General features: G+C 50.3%; 7 protein-coding genes across 7 annotated transcripts; 4 read left to right on the top strand and 3 right to left on the bottom strand.

Annotated features, from left to right (window-relative positions):
* Window positions 1-1,458: 1,458 nt before the first annotated feature.
* LTR84_003074 (uncharacterized protein) lies at window positions 1,459-3,186 on the top strand (the record flags this gene model as incomplete). The annotated part of the gene is made up of 1 exon (XM_064846669.1): window positions 1,459-3,186. The coding sequence occupies one exon, from the start codon at window positions 1,459-1,461 to the stop codon at window positions 3,184-3,186; it is 1,728 nt and encodes a 575-aa protein (XP_064705649.1).
* Window positions 3,187-5,311: 2,125 nt separating this feature from the next.
* Window positions 5,312-6,721, bottom strand: LTR84_003073 (uncharacterized protein; the record flags this gene model as incomplete). The annotated part of the gene is made up of 3 exons (XM_064846668.1): window positions 5,312-5,788; window positions 5,847-6,184; window positions 6,238-6,721. 3 exons carry the CDS (start codon window positions 6,719-6,721, stop codon window positions 5,312-5,314), a joined length of 1,299 nt encoding a protein of 432 aa, XP_064705648.1.
* A 1,763-nt stretch (window positions 6,722-8,484) lies between these two features.
* On the top strand, window positions 8,485-9,579 carry LTR84_003072 (uncharacterized protein; the record flags this gene model as incomplete). The annotated part of the gene is made up of 1 exon (XM_064846667.1): window positions 8,485-9,579. One exon carries the CDS (start codon window positions 8,485-8,487, stop codon window positions 9,577-9,579), a length of 1,095 nt encoding a protein of 364 aa, XP_064705647.1.
* Window positions 9,580-10,584: 1,005 nt separating this feature from the next.
* On the top strand, window positions 10,585-11,326 carry LTR84_003071 (uncharacterized protein; the record flags this gene model as incomplete). Its single annotated transcript, XM_064846666.1, has 2 exons — window positions 10,585-10,588; window positions 10,809-11,326. The coding sequence occupies 2 exons, from the start codon at window positions 10,585-10,587 to the stop codon at window positions 11,324-11,326; spliced, it is 522 nt and encodes a 173-aa protein (XP_064705646.1).
* Window positions 11,327-11,733: 407 nt separating this feature from the next.
* On the bottom strand, window positions 11,734-13,048 carry LTR84_003070 (uncharacterized protein; the record flags this gene model as incomplete). Its single annotated transcript, XM_064846665.1, has 2 exons — window positions 11,734-12,877; window positions 12,948-13,048. The coding sequence occupies 2 exons, from the start codon at window positions 13,046-13,048 to the stop codon at window positions 11,734-11,736; spliced, it is 1,245 nt and encodes a 414-aa protein (XP_064705645.1).
* An 890-nt stretch (window positions 13,049-13,938) lies between these two features.
* Window positions 13,939-14,940, bottom strand: LTR84_003069 (uncharacterized protein; the record flags this gene model as incomplete). The annotated part of the gene is made up of 2 exons (XM_064846664.1): window positions 13,939-14,805; window positions 14,863-14,940. The coding sequence occupies 2 exons, from the start codon at window positions 14,938-14,940 to the stop codon at window positions 13,939-13,941; spliced, it is 945 nt and encodes a 314-aa protein (XP_064705644.1).
* A 1,118-nt stretch (window positions 14,941-16,058) lies between these two features.
* LTR84_003068 (uncharacterized protein) lies at window positions 16,059-16,843 on the top strand (the record flags this gene model as incomplete). The annotated part of the gene is made up of 3 exons (XM_064846663.1): window positions 16,059-16,223; window positions 16,277-16,617; window positions 16,672-16,843. The coding sequence occupies 3 exons, from the start codon at window positions 16,059-16,061 to the stop codon at window positions 16,841-16,843; spliced, it is 678 nt and encodes a 225-aa protein (XP_064705643.1).
* Between the last annotated feature and the right edge of the window lie 665 nt (window positions 16,844-17,508).

Raw genomic sequence — 17,508 nt, 5'->3', positions numbered from 1 at the left:
CATTTTTAAATTGTTACCATAGCAGGAGGGGCTTCCCGTGCATTTACCAAGGTAACTAATCGAAGTATTGCCTCCATTCCAGGCAACAACCTGCAGATTATCACTCGGCCCATATTATAGTGTAGCGATAAGCAGAAATCGTCCGCTAATTCGCTCTTCCTTGGCGGTTTCATGGAACATGTCGACATATGAACACCTAGGTATAAAACGATTGAGAGTCTGTCACCAGCCTACCGCCCTCAGGTGGTGGCGAGGCTTCCCCCAATCGGGATACGGAGTGATGCCGCCCTTGCTCTCCTTAAAGCGACCACACATGCCACATCATCACGGAGACATTTCCCCGAAGAACATCATTTCTCTCTCACAGGTCTGTCCTTGCTGTCTTTTTTAAAAATATACAGCAAGTTACTCCTGCTGTCCTATCGGCATTGCTAAGGCCCAGATAAGCTATCAAGAGTTTCAATTCTATGCTCTTGGTCAAGATGATGCAGACTCCAACCTCAGCAACTCTCCTCTCACCTCGGAGGGCTTCAAGTCTCCCCGGACGCAACTCCGGACTCGGCAGAGCTGACGCTCCGATAGGTCGGGAACCATGCTCCATGGCGACCAAGGATATCCTCATGGGACGAGCAGCGGAGAGGAAATCTGTTTCTGCAGCACTATTGGGTACTCTAATCTTGCGCAGACGGTTATCCTCGGAGCACTGGCCCCCACAGCTCAAGAAGATGCCGAACGAAAGGGGATATGAGTCATGAACAACGCCAACGTAGAGACCTGAGCATGCCCTGACCGTCGATACACTTGACCGTTGAACAGTCATCATCTCTCGATACATATTGGTGATTGCAGGAGACGGCCCGTTATCGGGAGCCAGGGACATCTCAATATCGACCTAACTTTATCTGAATACTTCGATTGTTCTCTCCACAACTTGAATGCACATAATTTCAAACATTCGGCCTTCACCATGAGAATAGCGGCGAGCTTTCGCAGTTGCCTCAAATCCGTGCAGGTAGAAAGAAACTGCAACCATAGATCGCGATCGTCACGAGATTGTAGCCTCTCGCCAGAAATTCAGTTCAACGGCTCCTGCACAGGTCGCCGAAGCTACAGCTTGGGCACGGCACTACAAGTGTATGTATGGTTCTCCTTTTTGCATGATTGAATGCGCTCGACATGACTCGAAATTGAAAAATTAACAAAAGTTTCGACCCAGCGATGCCGATACCTCCATCTCACAGTCTCCCCCCATACTGAATCCAAAGGGTTTCCAGCCTCTCCGAGGGCAAGCACAGTATGAGTTATCACAAAGTTTCAAGGTCGATTCCCGACACCTATCGCCGACCAAAGAAATACCCGTTAATACGACTAGCGGCCCACATGCCATGCAATACGTATTCCAAGACATACTACCGTACCATGGGGTGAAACAAGTGTGTATGTATAACATGCCAAAGCATGGCAGGAGGCGAAATGCTAAGATGTTTCGCAGTTGGTGCCGCTCCAGGACCCGTGCTCAAGTACCCTGCACAATTTGAGCATAAATGCCCAAAGATGTTTATTGCTCGGCACGAACAATCCACGGGACATATGGCCGAAGGTTATGCTAGAGCGACTGGCCAGCCGGGTGTGGTCATCGTAGGAACTGGCAGTAGTATCACCAACATGGTCACTCCCATGCAGGACGCACTATGTGATGGGACGCCAATGGTGGTTCTATGCACTGGTTTGTGGATGAGCCAGGCAGACTCGAGTGCCCAGGAACACACCGATGTGCTCTTCTTGACGCAGAGCTGTACCAAATGGAACGTGGAAGTGTCAGCGGTCGAAGACCTTCCAACAAGAATCACCCAGGCGTTTCAGATCGCCACTCACGGCCGTCCAGGTCCCGTGTTGATCTACTTACCACGAACCATGAAACAACCTTCTCAAGACTCACTCCCGACAAGGAAGCTACCCATGAATCCCCCACTCGGAAGGAGTGCAGCAGGAGTACCTAAGGAGGAAGATGTCAGCGAAGCTCTTGCTAGAGTGGCACGCCTGGTCAACATGGCGCAAAGACCCGTACTGTACGTCGGCCAAGGGATGCTCGCGCTGCCCGAAGGCCCATCGATTCTCAAGGATTTCACTGACCGGACCTCAATACCGGTAACGACATCTCTACAAGGACTCGGGGCATTTGACGAGCACGACCCAAAAGCATTACACATGTTTGGACTTCACGGGACAGGATACGCCAACCATGCGATCCAAAAGGCCGACTTGATTCTCGCCCTTGGGGCCCGCTTTGACGACCGCGTTACAGGAAACGTTACCAAGTTCGCCCCTCAAGCTACCCTCGCAGCGAGCCAGGGTAGAGGAGGCATTGTGCAGTTCGACATCGCGCCCAAGAATGTGAATAAGATTGTCCAAGTGACAGAGAGTATTTATGGGGACTGCGCTACTCGTCTCGCTCAATTATGTCCGCTGGTTACTCCAGTAGTCAGTCGACCGGCCTGGTCGCAGCAGATTTCCGAGTGGAAACAGCGATACCCGCTGTCAGCATACAAAAAGGTGCCCACAACGCCTGAACCCGACCTTATCCGCACACAGGAGGTGATTGAGCGACTTAGCGACATGACGGACTCGTACAAGGACCGCACACTTATCTCGACAGGAGTGGGCCAGCACCAGATGTGGGCGGCCCAGTATTTCCGATGGCGACATCCTCGTACCATGATCACCTCGGGCGGCCTAGGAACTATGGGCTACGGCCTCCCTGCGGCGATAGGCGCAAAGCTCGCTCGTCCCGAGTGCCTGGTGATTGATATTGACGGAGATGCGTCCTTCAATATGACTATGACAGAGCTGTCGACGGCGGCGCGCGACGGTATCGACGTTAAAGTCCTCCTGTTTAACAACGAGCAGATGGGCATGGTGTCAGATCTACAGCGAGTCTATTTCGGCGGCCGCCTTAACCAGAACCGTCAGAAGAACCCGGACTTTGTGCGTGCCTCGCGCGCCCTGGGCGTTCAGGCCGAGCGGTGTGACAAACGAGAAGACATCGACCGCATGCTAGACTGGCTAATAACGTCAAAGGGACCCGCCGTGCTGGAGGTCATGACGGAACAAAATAGCAGTGTTTGGCCTATTGTGCCGGCTGGCAAGGCGTTGGATGAATTCATCACTTATCTGCCAGAAAACTGATCCCCGATCTACGCCTGAATGAACGAGTACTATGAATATTTTGAATACTATCGTACATGGCTTTGCGGCTTGATAACAGGAAGGAGGCTTGATGATTTTGCGCACTTCTCAACAACACGGTACGGACAGTACAGTGTATATCGTTCCACGAGGTCGGGTGTGGAAGGATTGCGCCCCTATAGCACATGTCTCTGACAGCCAAACATGCATGCAGCAAGGAGCCAAAGCCTTCCACAGAGACAAACTCGGTTTGTTCATGCTCAGACAAGAACATTGCTTCATCGTGCTCTGTCTTGACGAGAGATAAACATCGGGCAGGAAATGTTCCGGCTCCGAGTATGCCATACAGACCGCGTGCCTTGGTTTCGGGGCCATCATAACCACTCCCGCTCGGTGAAAGTCTTTGCTGGCGGAAAAATCAATCAAGGCATTTTTTGCTGCTCCACATCCCATTCTCCAGTCTACGTGCTGCTAGGAGCTTCGGAGCCACGCAATGACTGATCCCTGTGGTACCTATAGCTTCTAGAAATCCCATTCGGGTTCGCTGTCAACTTGGATCAATTTGCATTTTTGGCGCTCCTTTGACGCCAGACTTTAAAAAGAATATCCAAGACGGCAGCTTGGTATCAAAACAAATTGCACGTGGAAATATGATTTAGTGACAAGTGAATCTGATTGGGGAATAGAGTAGAAATAAGTCCCGACGACTGTCTTCTGTTTGTTTGTTTGATTTCCTCCGCCCAAAAGATCAGTTCACCGTCGCCTGTGCCAGACTTTGAATAATGTTCGCTCCATCAAACAAGCCACCTCCTGGAGCTTTCGCTCGGCAAAGAGTGTTTCCTCGCTCAATAACATTGGCATCACATTCGAGGTTTGCTGTCGCCACACAGCTTAGTCTTCCACCGCCTAATGGGCCAGATCCCACGTTAGTCACTGTTCCATGTCTGAAGGGAAAGGGGTATATCTGGTTGTTGAAGGTCCTTACAGTTGTTTCCTCCAGGCACACATCTGCCAGCCGCGCCGTTGGTAGCGGTGCATGCGTCTTGCTTTAACGAAGTGTTGGCAACGCAGCATGCTCCGCTGGGGACGGGTCGGTTTCCGTTCTGAGGCACTCGAGCAAGGACAGCTCCAGCCGAGACAGGTGAGATGGTCGCAAGCCCGAAGAGGGCGGTGAAGAGTGTTGCGGTGAGTGGGATATGCATCTTAAATGTTCAGTTGGGTATGTTATATGTTGAGATGTGTATGTGATGTACAAGTAGCAAGAAGTTCGACCAGCGAAACGAAAGGAAGTGGCTGTTTTGAAAGATGGATAGCGAGGAAAGACTGGTGAGCACTGCTGAAGAACCAGATCAACAAGATGAGGGAGCGAGATGAGATTTATATAACGCCCGGGGAGAGTGAACTCTCGCATGTTCCTTCCAGTAGTCCAACGGCTTCCCCACAAAGCTAGAGTCAACTTGAGCCGGGTTGACGACGCCGACACCTGAGTTGTCGCATCAAGACATGAAACCAGGATGGACTCACGTGGCAGGCGGGCAAAATCTAGAATATTGCTAATTGTACTACGTACCTCGTGGAGTATCGTGGAGTACAGTTCACTCCTACGAGTAATCTCCTGTTCGGCTGTCTGCTATAGTACCCACGTTGCATCACCACGGTATCGGCTAGCTGGGTATGGGGTATATTCAGGCGACCTCTAGATACCGAAGTGGACATGAAAATGGCCGATTTGCACGGTCTACTTGAGCCGTTACAAGACGACTCACCTCAAGTTCATAGCAAACGATATGATACGGGTGACATGCAACATATCTATGCTTAGATGCATTAATACTGGACAATTTCGGGAGAGTCGTATTCAGGAGTTGGCTCGTTCGTGGTAGCCTCTAGGGCTCTGGTGAGACAGGGGGTTGATACAGGGTCGTCGCTTAACACAGGGGAAATGTGGGGCTGGTCCGGCTATTTTTGCACAAATCATCCCAAGAGGACCTAGGATGTATCCTTCCAATATCAGCTTAGTGTATGTGAATAGACTACTTTGATCTTCACAAGATTATCCCTCAAGTTTGAATCTACTTCCTCCAACACCCTCTGGAAAATGGTGGTCGCCGGTAATAAAAATGGTCTAGTCGTGAGCCTCAACCATGCCGATGGCGGCCATATTCAATCCAGGCCAATGCTTCTTACCCCAAGCAAACCAATACCCAAACGCAGCAAGTACCACAAACGAGTAGATCGGCAAGGCGTAGTTCATATTCGTGCCCACAACCGGAAGAGTCGTGGGGAAGGGCAACCAAATCGTGATATAAATCGTCCAGCAAAGCGCGATAATGTTCATCGGCGCACCGAATCCTTTCCACATACGCCATCCACCGAAGGGGACCGCCGCGCCGGGTTTATCGCTCAGTCGGCCGCTCCAGCGTGCGTGCAGAATGCAGGAGATGGCAATGATGTAGGAGGAGTACAGGCCGAGGGAGGAGAGAGACTGGAATGCCGAGAAGGCTGTCGCGGCGGTGGAGCCGATGTTCAGGAGGGAGAGGAGCATCACGATGATGATGGGAACCCAGAGAGCATTGATGGGGACGTGGTGTCTTGGGGAGATCTGAGTATTCTAGTTAGGATATCGACAGGTGGTTGGGTTTTCATCGGACGATACTCACGATTGCAAGCTGTTTAGGCAGTGCACCATCACGAGCCCACGCCCAGGTGATTCGGGAGACTGAAGCTACCGAAGCGGCCACCACGCAATAGGTGACGATAATTAGTCCAGAAACCATGGCATTTGCGGCAGCCATGGAGCCAGTGGCGTTGAGGCAGATCGGAATGATTGGGTAGTAAGCGTCCAAAACTCCATCGGGATCACCCATGGTGTAGAGGATAGCTAGAATGATGGCGAAGGCCATAGCCCCATTGATGATGATGGTCAGGATCATGGATCGTGGCACTGCGTGTTTCGCTTTGCGGACTTCCTCAGACATGTGTACGACGCCGTCGAATCCTGTAAGATGATCAGATTAGTATTGAGCCTCGAGAATATTCTGGAATACTGACCAATGAAACCCCAAGCTGGAACAAGCATTCCTAGATTAAATGCCACGAAACTACTACGCTCCCATCCTGATAGTATAGATTCTCGGAAGAAGACGAAATCGGCGTCGTGTCTCGGAGAAAGTGTGACCAGAACGACGACGAAGATAATAAACAGAATGACATGTAAGATACCAGCGGTCAACTCGAGCCAAGGGATGATCCAAAAAGTATACGTATTTATCAAGCCGACACTGACGAGAAGGGCCCACATGATAAGAGTGAGGTGCCATCTCTCGGGAGTATACCCGGGGAAGTTTGCTGCGATTAGGCCCTGGAGGATAGCAGCCTCACCACTCGTACTTCCGGCGAGCGCTGATACCCAGGCGAACCAAGTGACCCATCCTTGCATCCAAGTGATGAACTTCCTTGAGTTATCGGGAGCGAGGATATGGGTCCAATGATATTGAGCACCAGCGATGGGAAGGATGGAGCCAAGCTCAGCCATCGAGTATGCTTGGGTCAGGGTTCCAAGGATCACGCAGATAGACCCCCAAACCAGTGCTCGAGGGCCTCCGTTCCAGAAGGTCGCGGATATGTTCCTGTGTCGACCTGTCAATATCGCTCTACGTTAGTCGAAAACAAAAGCTAGCAGCAACCTACATAGCCACAACTTCCCAACTTTCCATGAAAGTCAAGGAGAATGCCAACAACTGGGCAAAACTGAACAATCTCTGGAATTGATACAGTATCAGTATACTGATATGCAGTTCTTGTTTGGGCAAGATCTTACCCGGAGGGAAGCGCCCTCCCTCGAATCCGAAGGATATGCGTGGGCGACACTCGTCTGAGGCAGCCTGGAAGATTTGGACTCATCGGATATTGGATCGGAGTGGACAATTAAAACATTGCCGGCTTCACGCATCTCCATGCTGTTTGTCTCTTTGAGATTCCCCATACTGGATGTGATGTGGGAAAAACGACAACGAAGAGAAATGAGAGATGGGAAATCAAACGAAAGGTGTCAAGATAAAGAAGAGGACACCAAAATGCGCGATCGTGAACTACATCTGGGCGAGGTGATCGTCTCTAGCAATCGGAAGACTACTGCAAGTTATCTGTGCTAAACTGGCATGGGAGTAAAGAAGCCTGTTTCATAAGGATTGCTGTTCATGTGGCAAGTTGAGGAGGTTAATCATAGTCGAAGAGCACGGCAATGGAGATTGTCTCCAGACGAAGTAACTCTGCAGTTTGGCGTTGGCATAAGAAGAGAAAAAGATTGACACTGCTCGATATCGTGATCCAATGATTCAGTCCCAACCTGGAAGCCAAGGCTGGAAAGTGGACTTTCGAGTCATCGGCATTCAATTAGCCAGATTGCTAGTCTCGGGGGAAACTCGAAGCCTGTAGCTCTAGTGTCGAGAAAGAAGGTGAGAGCAGTCTGCGCAGGCTAAATAAACCAATGAGCAAGATTGTCTACCTAGGTACGTAGGTGTGTTCGATATTACCCCTCAGGTGGGGCTTGGCCTTTTTTTCCACATACCCAGGAGAGACACAGGCGAAGTAGTGTCTTGAAAAAGGCAGCGACCCATCGACAAGAGACTTCAAGACAAGATCATACAAGCGCCAAAGGGGTGGAATAGGTTGTTCGTTTACGACGCTTAACAAGGTAAGGATAAAGTCGTTGAAGGCGTACCAAGCAGACCTCGAACTTGAGAGGGGGTAGATTCAAGAACGATTTTCCGGAAGGTGGGATTGACATGGCGCGGACCGCTACTAAGCTCATGACGGCAGAATTAAGGTACTTAGGTACCCCGTCTGCACCTCATATCTACCTACCTAATTAGGTTTAGGCGGCTCTATGCTATTAGACAACTTTAGGCCTTACAATAGTTCCTTCACGTCTGTTCTGCTTCTTAAGCTTATTCGATCTTCATCCCGTGTCCCCCACCCTGCTGGCCTGGTAGGTGAACGCCCGGCGGCATAAGGCACGAGGCGCAAGCCACGCCTGCCAACGCAGATGGGCACCTCGTACGACGAAGTCAACCTTACTTTGCTAGCCTTGTGGGAGCTATCGCCCTACAGAAATTATTCGCATTCCGTCTCATTTTCTACTCTATGAAACCACAAGCAAATATTGCAGGTGAACATAACCCGCGATTTGCACTGCCTCTTACCCCCTGAAGATTGCCAGAGCAGCACCTCCGGATTTCATTTTCTGTTCCGTCGCGGGAGACGCTCCTATTGATCCTGTTTTCCAAAGGCAAGGCTATGGCGCCAGCAGATCATTTGCCCCTCCATCGGGCTTTCCCATGGCAGCCCTTTCGTCTTGATGCCTTGGGTCTGGTCACTCTTCTGGGAGCGGAAGAAGTAAGTCGCGCCATCGGAGGTCTCCAGCACAGCACCATCACAGAGTACCTACCTCTGATGGGTGCTTATCTGATCGCGGCCAATCGATTTACGGATCCTCTCCCTGGGTACAAGGCATACAACATCACCGATGGTATTATTCCTCCAGCATTGAACGGAGCCTTTACCCGCTGGCTTGATAATCACATATATTCAAGCTCTCGACGTGACTCCAGCATTACGACTATTACTTGGACATTGGCACCTGAACAAGACCTCGCCACGTCATGGCGCCGACGGTGCCCACCATTGATGATCAGCATCTTACTCAACTCCATATTATTGGTCATCTGTATCTTATTAGCAGATTGGTACGGCATTGCCAACACAGTGGGTATGATTTTGTCCGTGGTGGTCAGATGGTTTCTACTACGTCAGAACCGACTGAAGCTCAAGGAGTATGCAGAGAAAGCGCGCGAGAAATTTAACGCGCAAAATCCAAACCCAGAGGATCTCCAAGAGAAGATACTTCTTGTCGAGCCGCCTAGCAGCACGAAACTCATTGTGAACAAGTTTCCCAAGGCCCTCCTTTTCTGCTTCATTTTCCCATTAGCAAGCTCCCACCAGCAAAGCTACAGGTTCGCGCGACTTGTAGGCTGGCTCGCATTTTCGATCCATGTCATTTGCATAGGCCAATCAAGCCTGATTGCACAACTAATGTCCGTCGGGCTCCTCATTGCCGGTACTGTCGGAGCTATCTTTCGAATGGGATGCGACGAAAGTGAGTTTGGGGGGCTCCTCAAGGCCACATCTACCTCATCGCCACCGGAGCAACAGCGACGAGACTGTTTCGCGGAACTAGACCCAACACCTGATGAGGAGAGAGCTCTGGAAGCCTGGTTCCTTCTCCCCCTGAGGGGGGTGAGTGCAACAAATACATTTTACACGGCATACGAGAAAAAAAAGCCAGCTCATCCAGCCGCAATTATTCAACAAGCAGCTTCAAAAACGCAATGAAGTGATATCAGCGGATATTTGGGATTGTCAAAGCAATTTGCACGGGAAAAGAATAGTACTTGGATGATATTATGGCACAACATGGCTCTCTCCTCGAACTATGTAAATGTGAAAAGTGACATATCTTTACTTACTTCGTAGCCAACGTACTAGAGATTCATGAGTAATTGACCGAGAAGGTAGGTATATATCTACCTAGGTAATAAAGGAGGCAATCTGCGATATTGCCGAAGTATTTTAGGCTGATGCGGGTGCGGACACCCTTGCACACGGGCCACTCTGGGCTGACCACGTGCCCCCGAAGCCCCCAAGTTCTAGGTGCCGAGTTCCAGAGATCTTCCCTCTTAGCCTCGTCATTTAGCCTGGGTAAGGCTGTGCACACACAACCAACAATCATTTCTCGATACACCTCACGACAATGACGTGTAAGAAGTTGCGGTCGACATGCATACGATAGCGTATGAGGACTACCAATGATGTCCTCAGGTCACTATTCTCTATTGTCGAATGCCATGAACTGCTTGGAAGGACGCGAATGACAAACTTTTATTGAAGGGGCCTCAATCAAGGCAATTTCTGCATACGCCTTTGCGCCCAACACAACCTGCCGCCGTCCTTACCGATATCGAAGGTGCCCTCTTGCAATAATGACAGAGGATGAGTCGGCTGTGGGGCCATGTCCGAACATTTCCCAAAGAGTTTGCGACTTACAGGATCAGAGCCTTTTGCTTGCATGGGCCGAACTAGGCTATTCTCAAACGACCAAAGATCACAGCATGTGTGATAAAGAGGAATGCCGGGCTAACGACCTTCATCCAAGTACATATGCCACGAAGCATACCAAAGACGGATGTACATGTAAATTTTTGCACACGGACCCCAAAACTTTACTCTCGATATATGAAGCTGGGTCATTCCCAGTGGTGTCCCTGATTACAAGGGACGGTGGGTTGTCCCTCGAAGTCCAGGCTTATCAGCCTGGCTTACTGTACATTGCGATCTCTCATGCGTAAGTGGCAACCACATGGTTCATGACAAAGCGATCTGATACCCAGGCAGCATTTCAGATGGGAGGGGGAACACCACTGACTCGGCACTACCACTCTGTCAACTCCAGCAAATAGACAATGATGTACACCTGATCCATACGGCGGCCAGTCCAAACACGACTTCGAGGTGGTTCTGGATGGACACGCTGTGCATACCGTCCCATCTATCCATCAGCACAGCATACACGGAAGAGATGCGTGCGTCGTTCAAGCAAAGTACCGAGAAAGCAGTGGGGACGCTAGTCTTGGACGCAGACATCCAACAACTGCCTCAGGACTTCACATATCGGGAAGCCTTCCTCCGCATCAACTATTGCAGCTGGTCTTCACGGATGTGGACGCTCCAAGAAGCCGTCCTCACGCCGAGAGTCTTCTTCCAACTGCGTGACGGGTATGTGGAGCTGGAGGATGTCGTCAAGAGATCCGCCACAGGCGAGGACTGTTCCAACGTACCCGTCAAACCACTTCTGGCATACATACACCTCAGGCAGTACCATTGCGGCACAAACGATGCCGCATCTGCCGCGGGGAGTGCCGACCATCTCGCAATGCTTCGTCAAGCCCTGAAAGACCGCCGCACAAGCAATCAAGCCGACAAGCGCTTGATCGTGGCCAATCTGCTCGGGATGGAGGTCGCCAGCGTTCCGAAATCTACTTTCAGACAGGTGCTGGGGCAGGAAGCGACATCGGAAACTTGAATCGTTGATGCTCTCAAGCTTGGCCCTGTTAGCTCAGCTGTACGATAAAAGTTTGTTGTGCTTGTGTTAGTGTACGAGCTGAAGTGTTTGACTAACCTCTAGCAGACTTTGCGACGGGCAACAGCATGCATGCTATGTGGAAGTCGAAAAGACAGCCGTTGGGAGCGCATTGAAAGCCTGAGGTCTCGTCGTGCAAACGCCCTCATATAGGTTTCACGACGTCAGAAAACATCGACTACGGTATGTATTAATGGTCCATTGAATATCTATGTATGGATAATTCGAGGACAAGAGAATAAGTCTGATTCTTGGAAACCAAATGTTCGAGAAACCAGTCTCAGAGTATAATAATCCAACGCCGAGCTCGAGAAGACTTTTTTTCGTTTCCCTGGAAAGAACAACGAGATTCACCTATTCAGATCACTCGGGCCGGCTGCTTGGTCCGCAATATTCTGCTCGGTCGCTTCATGTTGATCAGGTAGGCCAGGCCCGCTGACCTGTGGACCTGCCTCGACATCTCTACGACGCGCGAACTTGGCACTCTCCCATCCTTCGTCCCCGACATAGTTCGCCCGACCAACACCCAACCAGAAAGCTCGGTCTCTGCTTCTTGCACCCCATGCCCATCCAGCTCCTGAACGGATTGGCAGATGATACCATCGGAAACCAAACCATGCAGAGAAGATGCCGATCAAAGACCCGGAAATGATGTCGAATCCATGATGTCGATAATCAGACCAGCGGGACGTGGAGATGTAGAAGGCTGCGCCGACCGGGATGAATGCGAGGATCAAAAGATAGATCGGAGGAGCTGCGGACTCGTTTCGAGGAGGGAGTTGATGATGGGCAGATGCGGCGACTGGTGAAGAGGCTCTTGAGGACTGCGTTGGATTTTTGGTGTCATCGTCTTCCTCCTCATCAAAGGTCGAGATATATTGCCGGCTAGATGCTGCATTGGACAAATAAGGGATCTGAACAGCAAACTTTGCACAGATGAAGAAGGTCAGATATAGTAGACCGGCCCAAGCGAAGCTCGAATGGCCCGAAGGCCAACTGGCAAAGGCATTGCGCATCTTCTTCTTATCGGTGCTTCGACAAATATGCCAGTCGACAATGATGGGGACTGCCGAACCGATGGAGGATCCAAGTCCACCGACCTGCCATCTGCTGAGGGATTCCTCGCTCAGATCCGGGTCACAGACGGCCAACATGAACGGCCTTGGTTTGCCCGAGACGTTTTTCAAGCCTTCAGTGATCATGAAAGCGCTTGCGAGGGAGAGCCCCAAACCCATCCATGCTGTGTTCCATTCCCAGATCTTTCGTCGCCAGATCAGCGCCTTCGGAGTCGAGGGATGTGCAGTCGGGCCGGGAACAAGAAGTAATGAGATGATCGCGGTGATGACACCGGGTGCGACAATGACGACAATCAACAAGACTCCCACGGTGACGGTATCTTCGTGATAAGGAAAGGAAATATTAGGGTCTTGTAACGAGAAGTTGTGTCGTGCGCCGTCAACGTAACTCAATCCACCTCCCAGGGCTGCAGTGGCTCTGAAGAACGCAAACAAGTCAGCACAAAAGATAATGACGAAACAGGGAGGTTTAGGAAGCCTATTCGTACAGGATGAGAATCCAATCCAACACATAAGAAGCCACGAGTCGTTTGGAGACATGTCGAGCACCAGCAGCGAGACTGTTGACGGTTTTGGCGGGGGCGACCATTTTTGGTAGGTGAGCACACGACACGCTCACTGTGAACGAGAATTAGGTAGAAATGGCGGTGGTGTTGGCGACTCGGGAAAGCAGCCCTGCATATAACTTGTTACGGAAGCGAGTGTTTGGTGACACAGGCTCAGGGCTAAGGACAATCTCGAATTGGCTGGGTGGTGCTCGGGCGCCGAGAACGTCATCTATGATCTACGGCGCTGGAAGGGGCCAGCTCGATTCTTTGGCGGCATCCTTAGGGGCACTGCAGGTGCCGCGGCAGCTCGTCCACCCACCCCTTCCGGGTGTTGCTTGTATGCTCACTGCCCAGTGAATCAGCAAACAGTTTTAAAGAGGGACCCCGTCACATCTTGGCATGATGGGCAACGATGCCTGGGATTGATCGACCCTTTGCCCACCCATAAGCTTTGGGATTTTGCGATGATCCTCCGTCAAGATTTTTCTTAGGGGTTGAGGCTGTGCAAAGCCAATATTCGTTTGCTTCCACCATTGACGTGTCCACGCAATGCAACATGCCCCATGCGGTCAATGAATTGCGAGTTGCGTGTCTGCGGCTTACTGTGTACGCGTTACAGAAATATCTACGATTGTCTTGATCAGCTTCGGTGAGGCTATTGCATTGTTAGCCATTGTTTCAGAAACTTCCAAGATGCTTCAGCCACCAATCATCATGAATGAATATACGACTGCCTGCTCGATGAAGGAGAAGTTCGAGGACAATAGTTCAAGTGATGCTTGGTTGAATTCTGATCATCGGTCAATAAATGTTGGTTTTTTTAAATATACAGACTGCTGATGCCTGATCTCTGTACCTTCCTTCCAGTCGGGTAGCTTGCATGAGAGACCCCAGCAGTGCGTCATGCATCAATCGCCAATCACCATAACCTCTAGCTGGCTTTGCCGTCCAGATCTGAATAAAAGTTCCAACCAAACGATGATGATGGGTCGTTGAACCTCAGCTTCTTATCGAGAGAATCGATCTTCTTCACATCCTCTGCCTCGAGCTTGAAATCTCCCTCAAAGTTGGCCTTGATGCGAGACGGGGTTTTGGACTTGGGAATGACGCTACGACCATGTGCGATACCCCAGGCCAGTGCAACCTGGGCCCCGTTCTTTCCGTATTTCTTCCCAATGTCAACTAGAACTGGGTCGTCGATCAACTTACTGATATCCTGGCCCTTGGTATAGACCTGGTTGGAGTTGCCGAAGGGTGAATACTGCGTGATATGAATGCCTTTCGTCTTGTGGAAATCAACAAAGTCGTGTTGAGCCAGGTAAGGGTGTAACTCCATCTGATGAACTGCCGGCACGACAGAGGTCTCTTTCAGCAGACGTTCCAATTCCGCCCTTGAGAAATTGCTGATTCCGATCGCCTTGACCTTGCCACTGTCAACAAGTTTCTCCATCGCTTTGTAGGTGTCGACGAAATCGGAATCGCCAGTCAAGATTTTGTCGTCCTTTGTAGGTCGCAGCTTGTCGCCTCTCTTGAAAGGACTCGGCCAGTGCATCAGATAGAGGTCCAGGTAGTCGGTCCGGAGGAATCCCAATGATTCATCGCACGCTTTCTCCACATCGTCGGGATGATGGGAATTGTTCCACAGCTTGGTCGTGAGGAAGATGTCTCCTCGCGGTACATTACTCCTCTCGATAGCCTCTGCAACTCCCTTCTCGGTACCATATACCCTAGCGGTGTCGATATGTCGATAGCCACTCTTTAGACACTCAAAGACAGCATCGGCCTGTTGGTCCTTGTCCTAGAACGGCGAGTTTAGACAGACGCTTGGATGAAAACCATGCATGGTCAATCTTACCTGCCATGTACCAAATCCTATCAGCGGTATCTCCGCGCCTGTGTTCAGTTGTGCTTTTGATTTCGAATAGCCTGCCATGGTTCTAGTTTGACCAGGGAAGTGTCTCGACACTTGAGCCAGCCGCGAGCATGTCTGAGTGCCGAATCGCGATAACATCTTGACTTTGGTCATATTGGGATAAGAACGTGTTTTTCTCTTCAAATTAAAGAGTAAGAAAATCGCACAGCCTGACAAGGGACGAGAAATAACTTGACACTACACGCAGTCGCAATTGCAATCGAACGCCGATTTGAGGCTCGAGCAGCAGTGTGATACACGTTCTTTGCTGTAGGGACGTTTGCTCGGCTGTGACATCAGCTAGACAATTGAGGAGATTTCGGAGAAGGACTCCGCTGGAACACCTCCTGTTGCCCGAACAACCACCTCCATCCTCAGCCCTCAACACTTTCTCTCTTGGATCTTAATTTATCTGCTAGACAATTATCTATTCATGAGGTTGCATATCAGACGAATGTAGATGCGTGAGGATGTCATGTAACATCTCAATAGGACCTTTCATGCGCGTATGCTGCACAAATGCAGATGGAGTTTCGGCCTATCTACATTCTAACACGGCGATATGCTTCACTCGCATTGCTTCCTTGTTGTTTCCAGGGACAATTTGCTACTATATACATCTCTTGTGAGAGATCCTCATATTGCCTTGACTGAGACTGGAGATGAAAGCTTCGCCTGATATACTGAGGTGGGTCCTGCGTGGGTTAACACTGTTTTTCTGACACTGTGGAATGTGAAAGGATGATTGAGACCACTCCCCAGGTACCTCACAACCGGCGCGCAGTTCACGTGCAATGAGCTTCATTGTTTTTAGAACAAAGACCGAGGATTGCCGAAATAGATTGTCGACCCAGATTCAATCGAGCCAGTCGAATCTTCAGATTCCTGTGCTCCAGACTGCCAAATTCTTTGTCCGTTGCCGGGTCGTTGCACGGCCATTCTTTATTACCGTTTGCAGACGATTTTATCCATCACATGTACAGCCTCGAATAAAAACAGAGAGACGAGTCGCAACGCTTTAGGAGCCGAGCTTCTCAACCTTCGATATATTTCTACTTACCAGATTGATGATTGATCAAGCCAACCGAGATCCAGAGATTCGTCCTATTTCCCGCTTTTCCACTTCCACCTCGCTCAGGATGGCAACAGCTCAAGGGCATCATACCGATGTCGTCCCAATGCCAAAATGGTCCAGATGGGTTGGTTTTGCTCGAGTTGCTCTTGCGATTCTAGTCCTTGGTTTCACCGCTGCTGCTTGTTCGATCTGGGGTGTCTTCCCAGCTTTTGGCATTGCACTCTTTACAGTAAGCATACGAGCGACCAGCATGCACAGGGAACGCACACTAACATCAAACAGTCATGTGCCACACTCTTGATCTTCGGCTACTATATCATTGCCCTGTCTCACAAACCCGCGTTGTATAACCGCTGGGTCGTCCTTGGTCTTGAAGTCTTTGGTGTCTTCTTCTGGCTGGTTAGCTTCGCGCTTCTTGCCAATTGGACCAGTCGTTTCAACGGATTCAACCGATGGTACGGTAATGGAGACAGCTATGGCTTCTGGAATGCTCCTTACTCTCCTGAGGATGTTGGGTTTAGCAAAAGAGCACCTAGATTTAGGCCTAAGAAAGGAGGGCACAGCAACAGGCATGTCGGTGTAGCTTTGGCAGGGACCGCTACAGGCCTCGGAGGCCTCGAGTTGTGAGTCACATCCTTTTGATACTGAGCGTGTGACTTAAACTAATCCCCGCACAGCTTCCTCTACTCTGTGACACTACTGGTGTTTGGATTGGCCCTTCACAAACAGCGAACTGAGCTTAGAGCTGCTACTACTGCCGATAGAACTGCCAGACCAGTAGAGCCCGCAGCCGAACCGGAGGCTGAGGTGGTTGAGCAGAAACCGGTAATTGCAGCCGAGACTGTCTGAACAAAGTACTGTGCTCAAGTACAACTGTCTCTGGAGGATGGTTTGAGGAAAGGATCATGATAGGCCGGGTGTCAAAGAAGGTGGGAAGACCGGAACAACAAGGGCAATAGAATTGTAGAGCAGATAGGATAATGGATCTCATCCGACAATAAAATGTATTCAATAATGACTATTCGAGATCCAAGCCCCTCCTGAATGCTCGCATATCCGAGAACATCTCCGGAAACATCGGATTTCCCGGAGAAACCGGAGGATCAACCGGATCCGAGGCACCGCCAAGGTTGCTTACCCTTAGTGCCCTCTTCACCCGCGTTTTCATTAGGAAACTCTTCACATTTTTGGAATCATGTCCTTGCGATCCTGACGCCATCCGAGCAGGATGAAGTAACAGCTCCAATCATGATTCGACGAAAGATCTGCCCCGTGTTTGTGTTGCCGACCACATGGGGTTTTCCAGCCTTAGCGTGGCGACCATGGACCATGCTCAATGGACCATTTATCGGGTTGGACTGGCCCTCCTACACCCATGGACTGCAGGTGATTACCATTTGATTTGATACATCTACTTATATCTACATCCCATTGTCCCATATGGCCTTTGATATATTCACGTGCTAACACATCTTTCTCACCGACGTGATTCATTCGACGCAAGAAAGCAGTTC

This window comes from Exophiala bonariae, assembly GCF_035927105.1.
Source record: "Exophiala bonariae strain CCFEE 5792 chromosome Unknown scaffold_15, whole genome shotgun sequence".
NCBI lineage: Eukaryota > Fungi > Ascomycota > Eurotiomycetes > Chaetothyriales > Herpotrichiellaceae > Exophiala > Exophiala bonariae.
The sequence above is the reverse complement of the archived record's forward strand: the minus strand, read 5'-3'. Positions and strand labels throughout refer to the sequence as shown.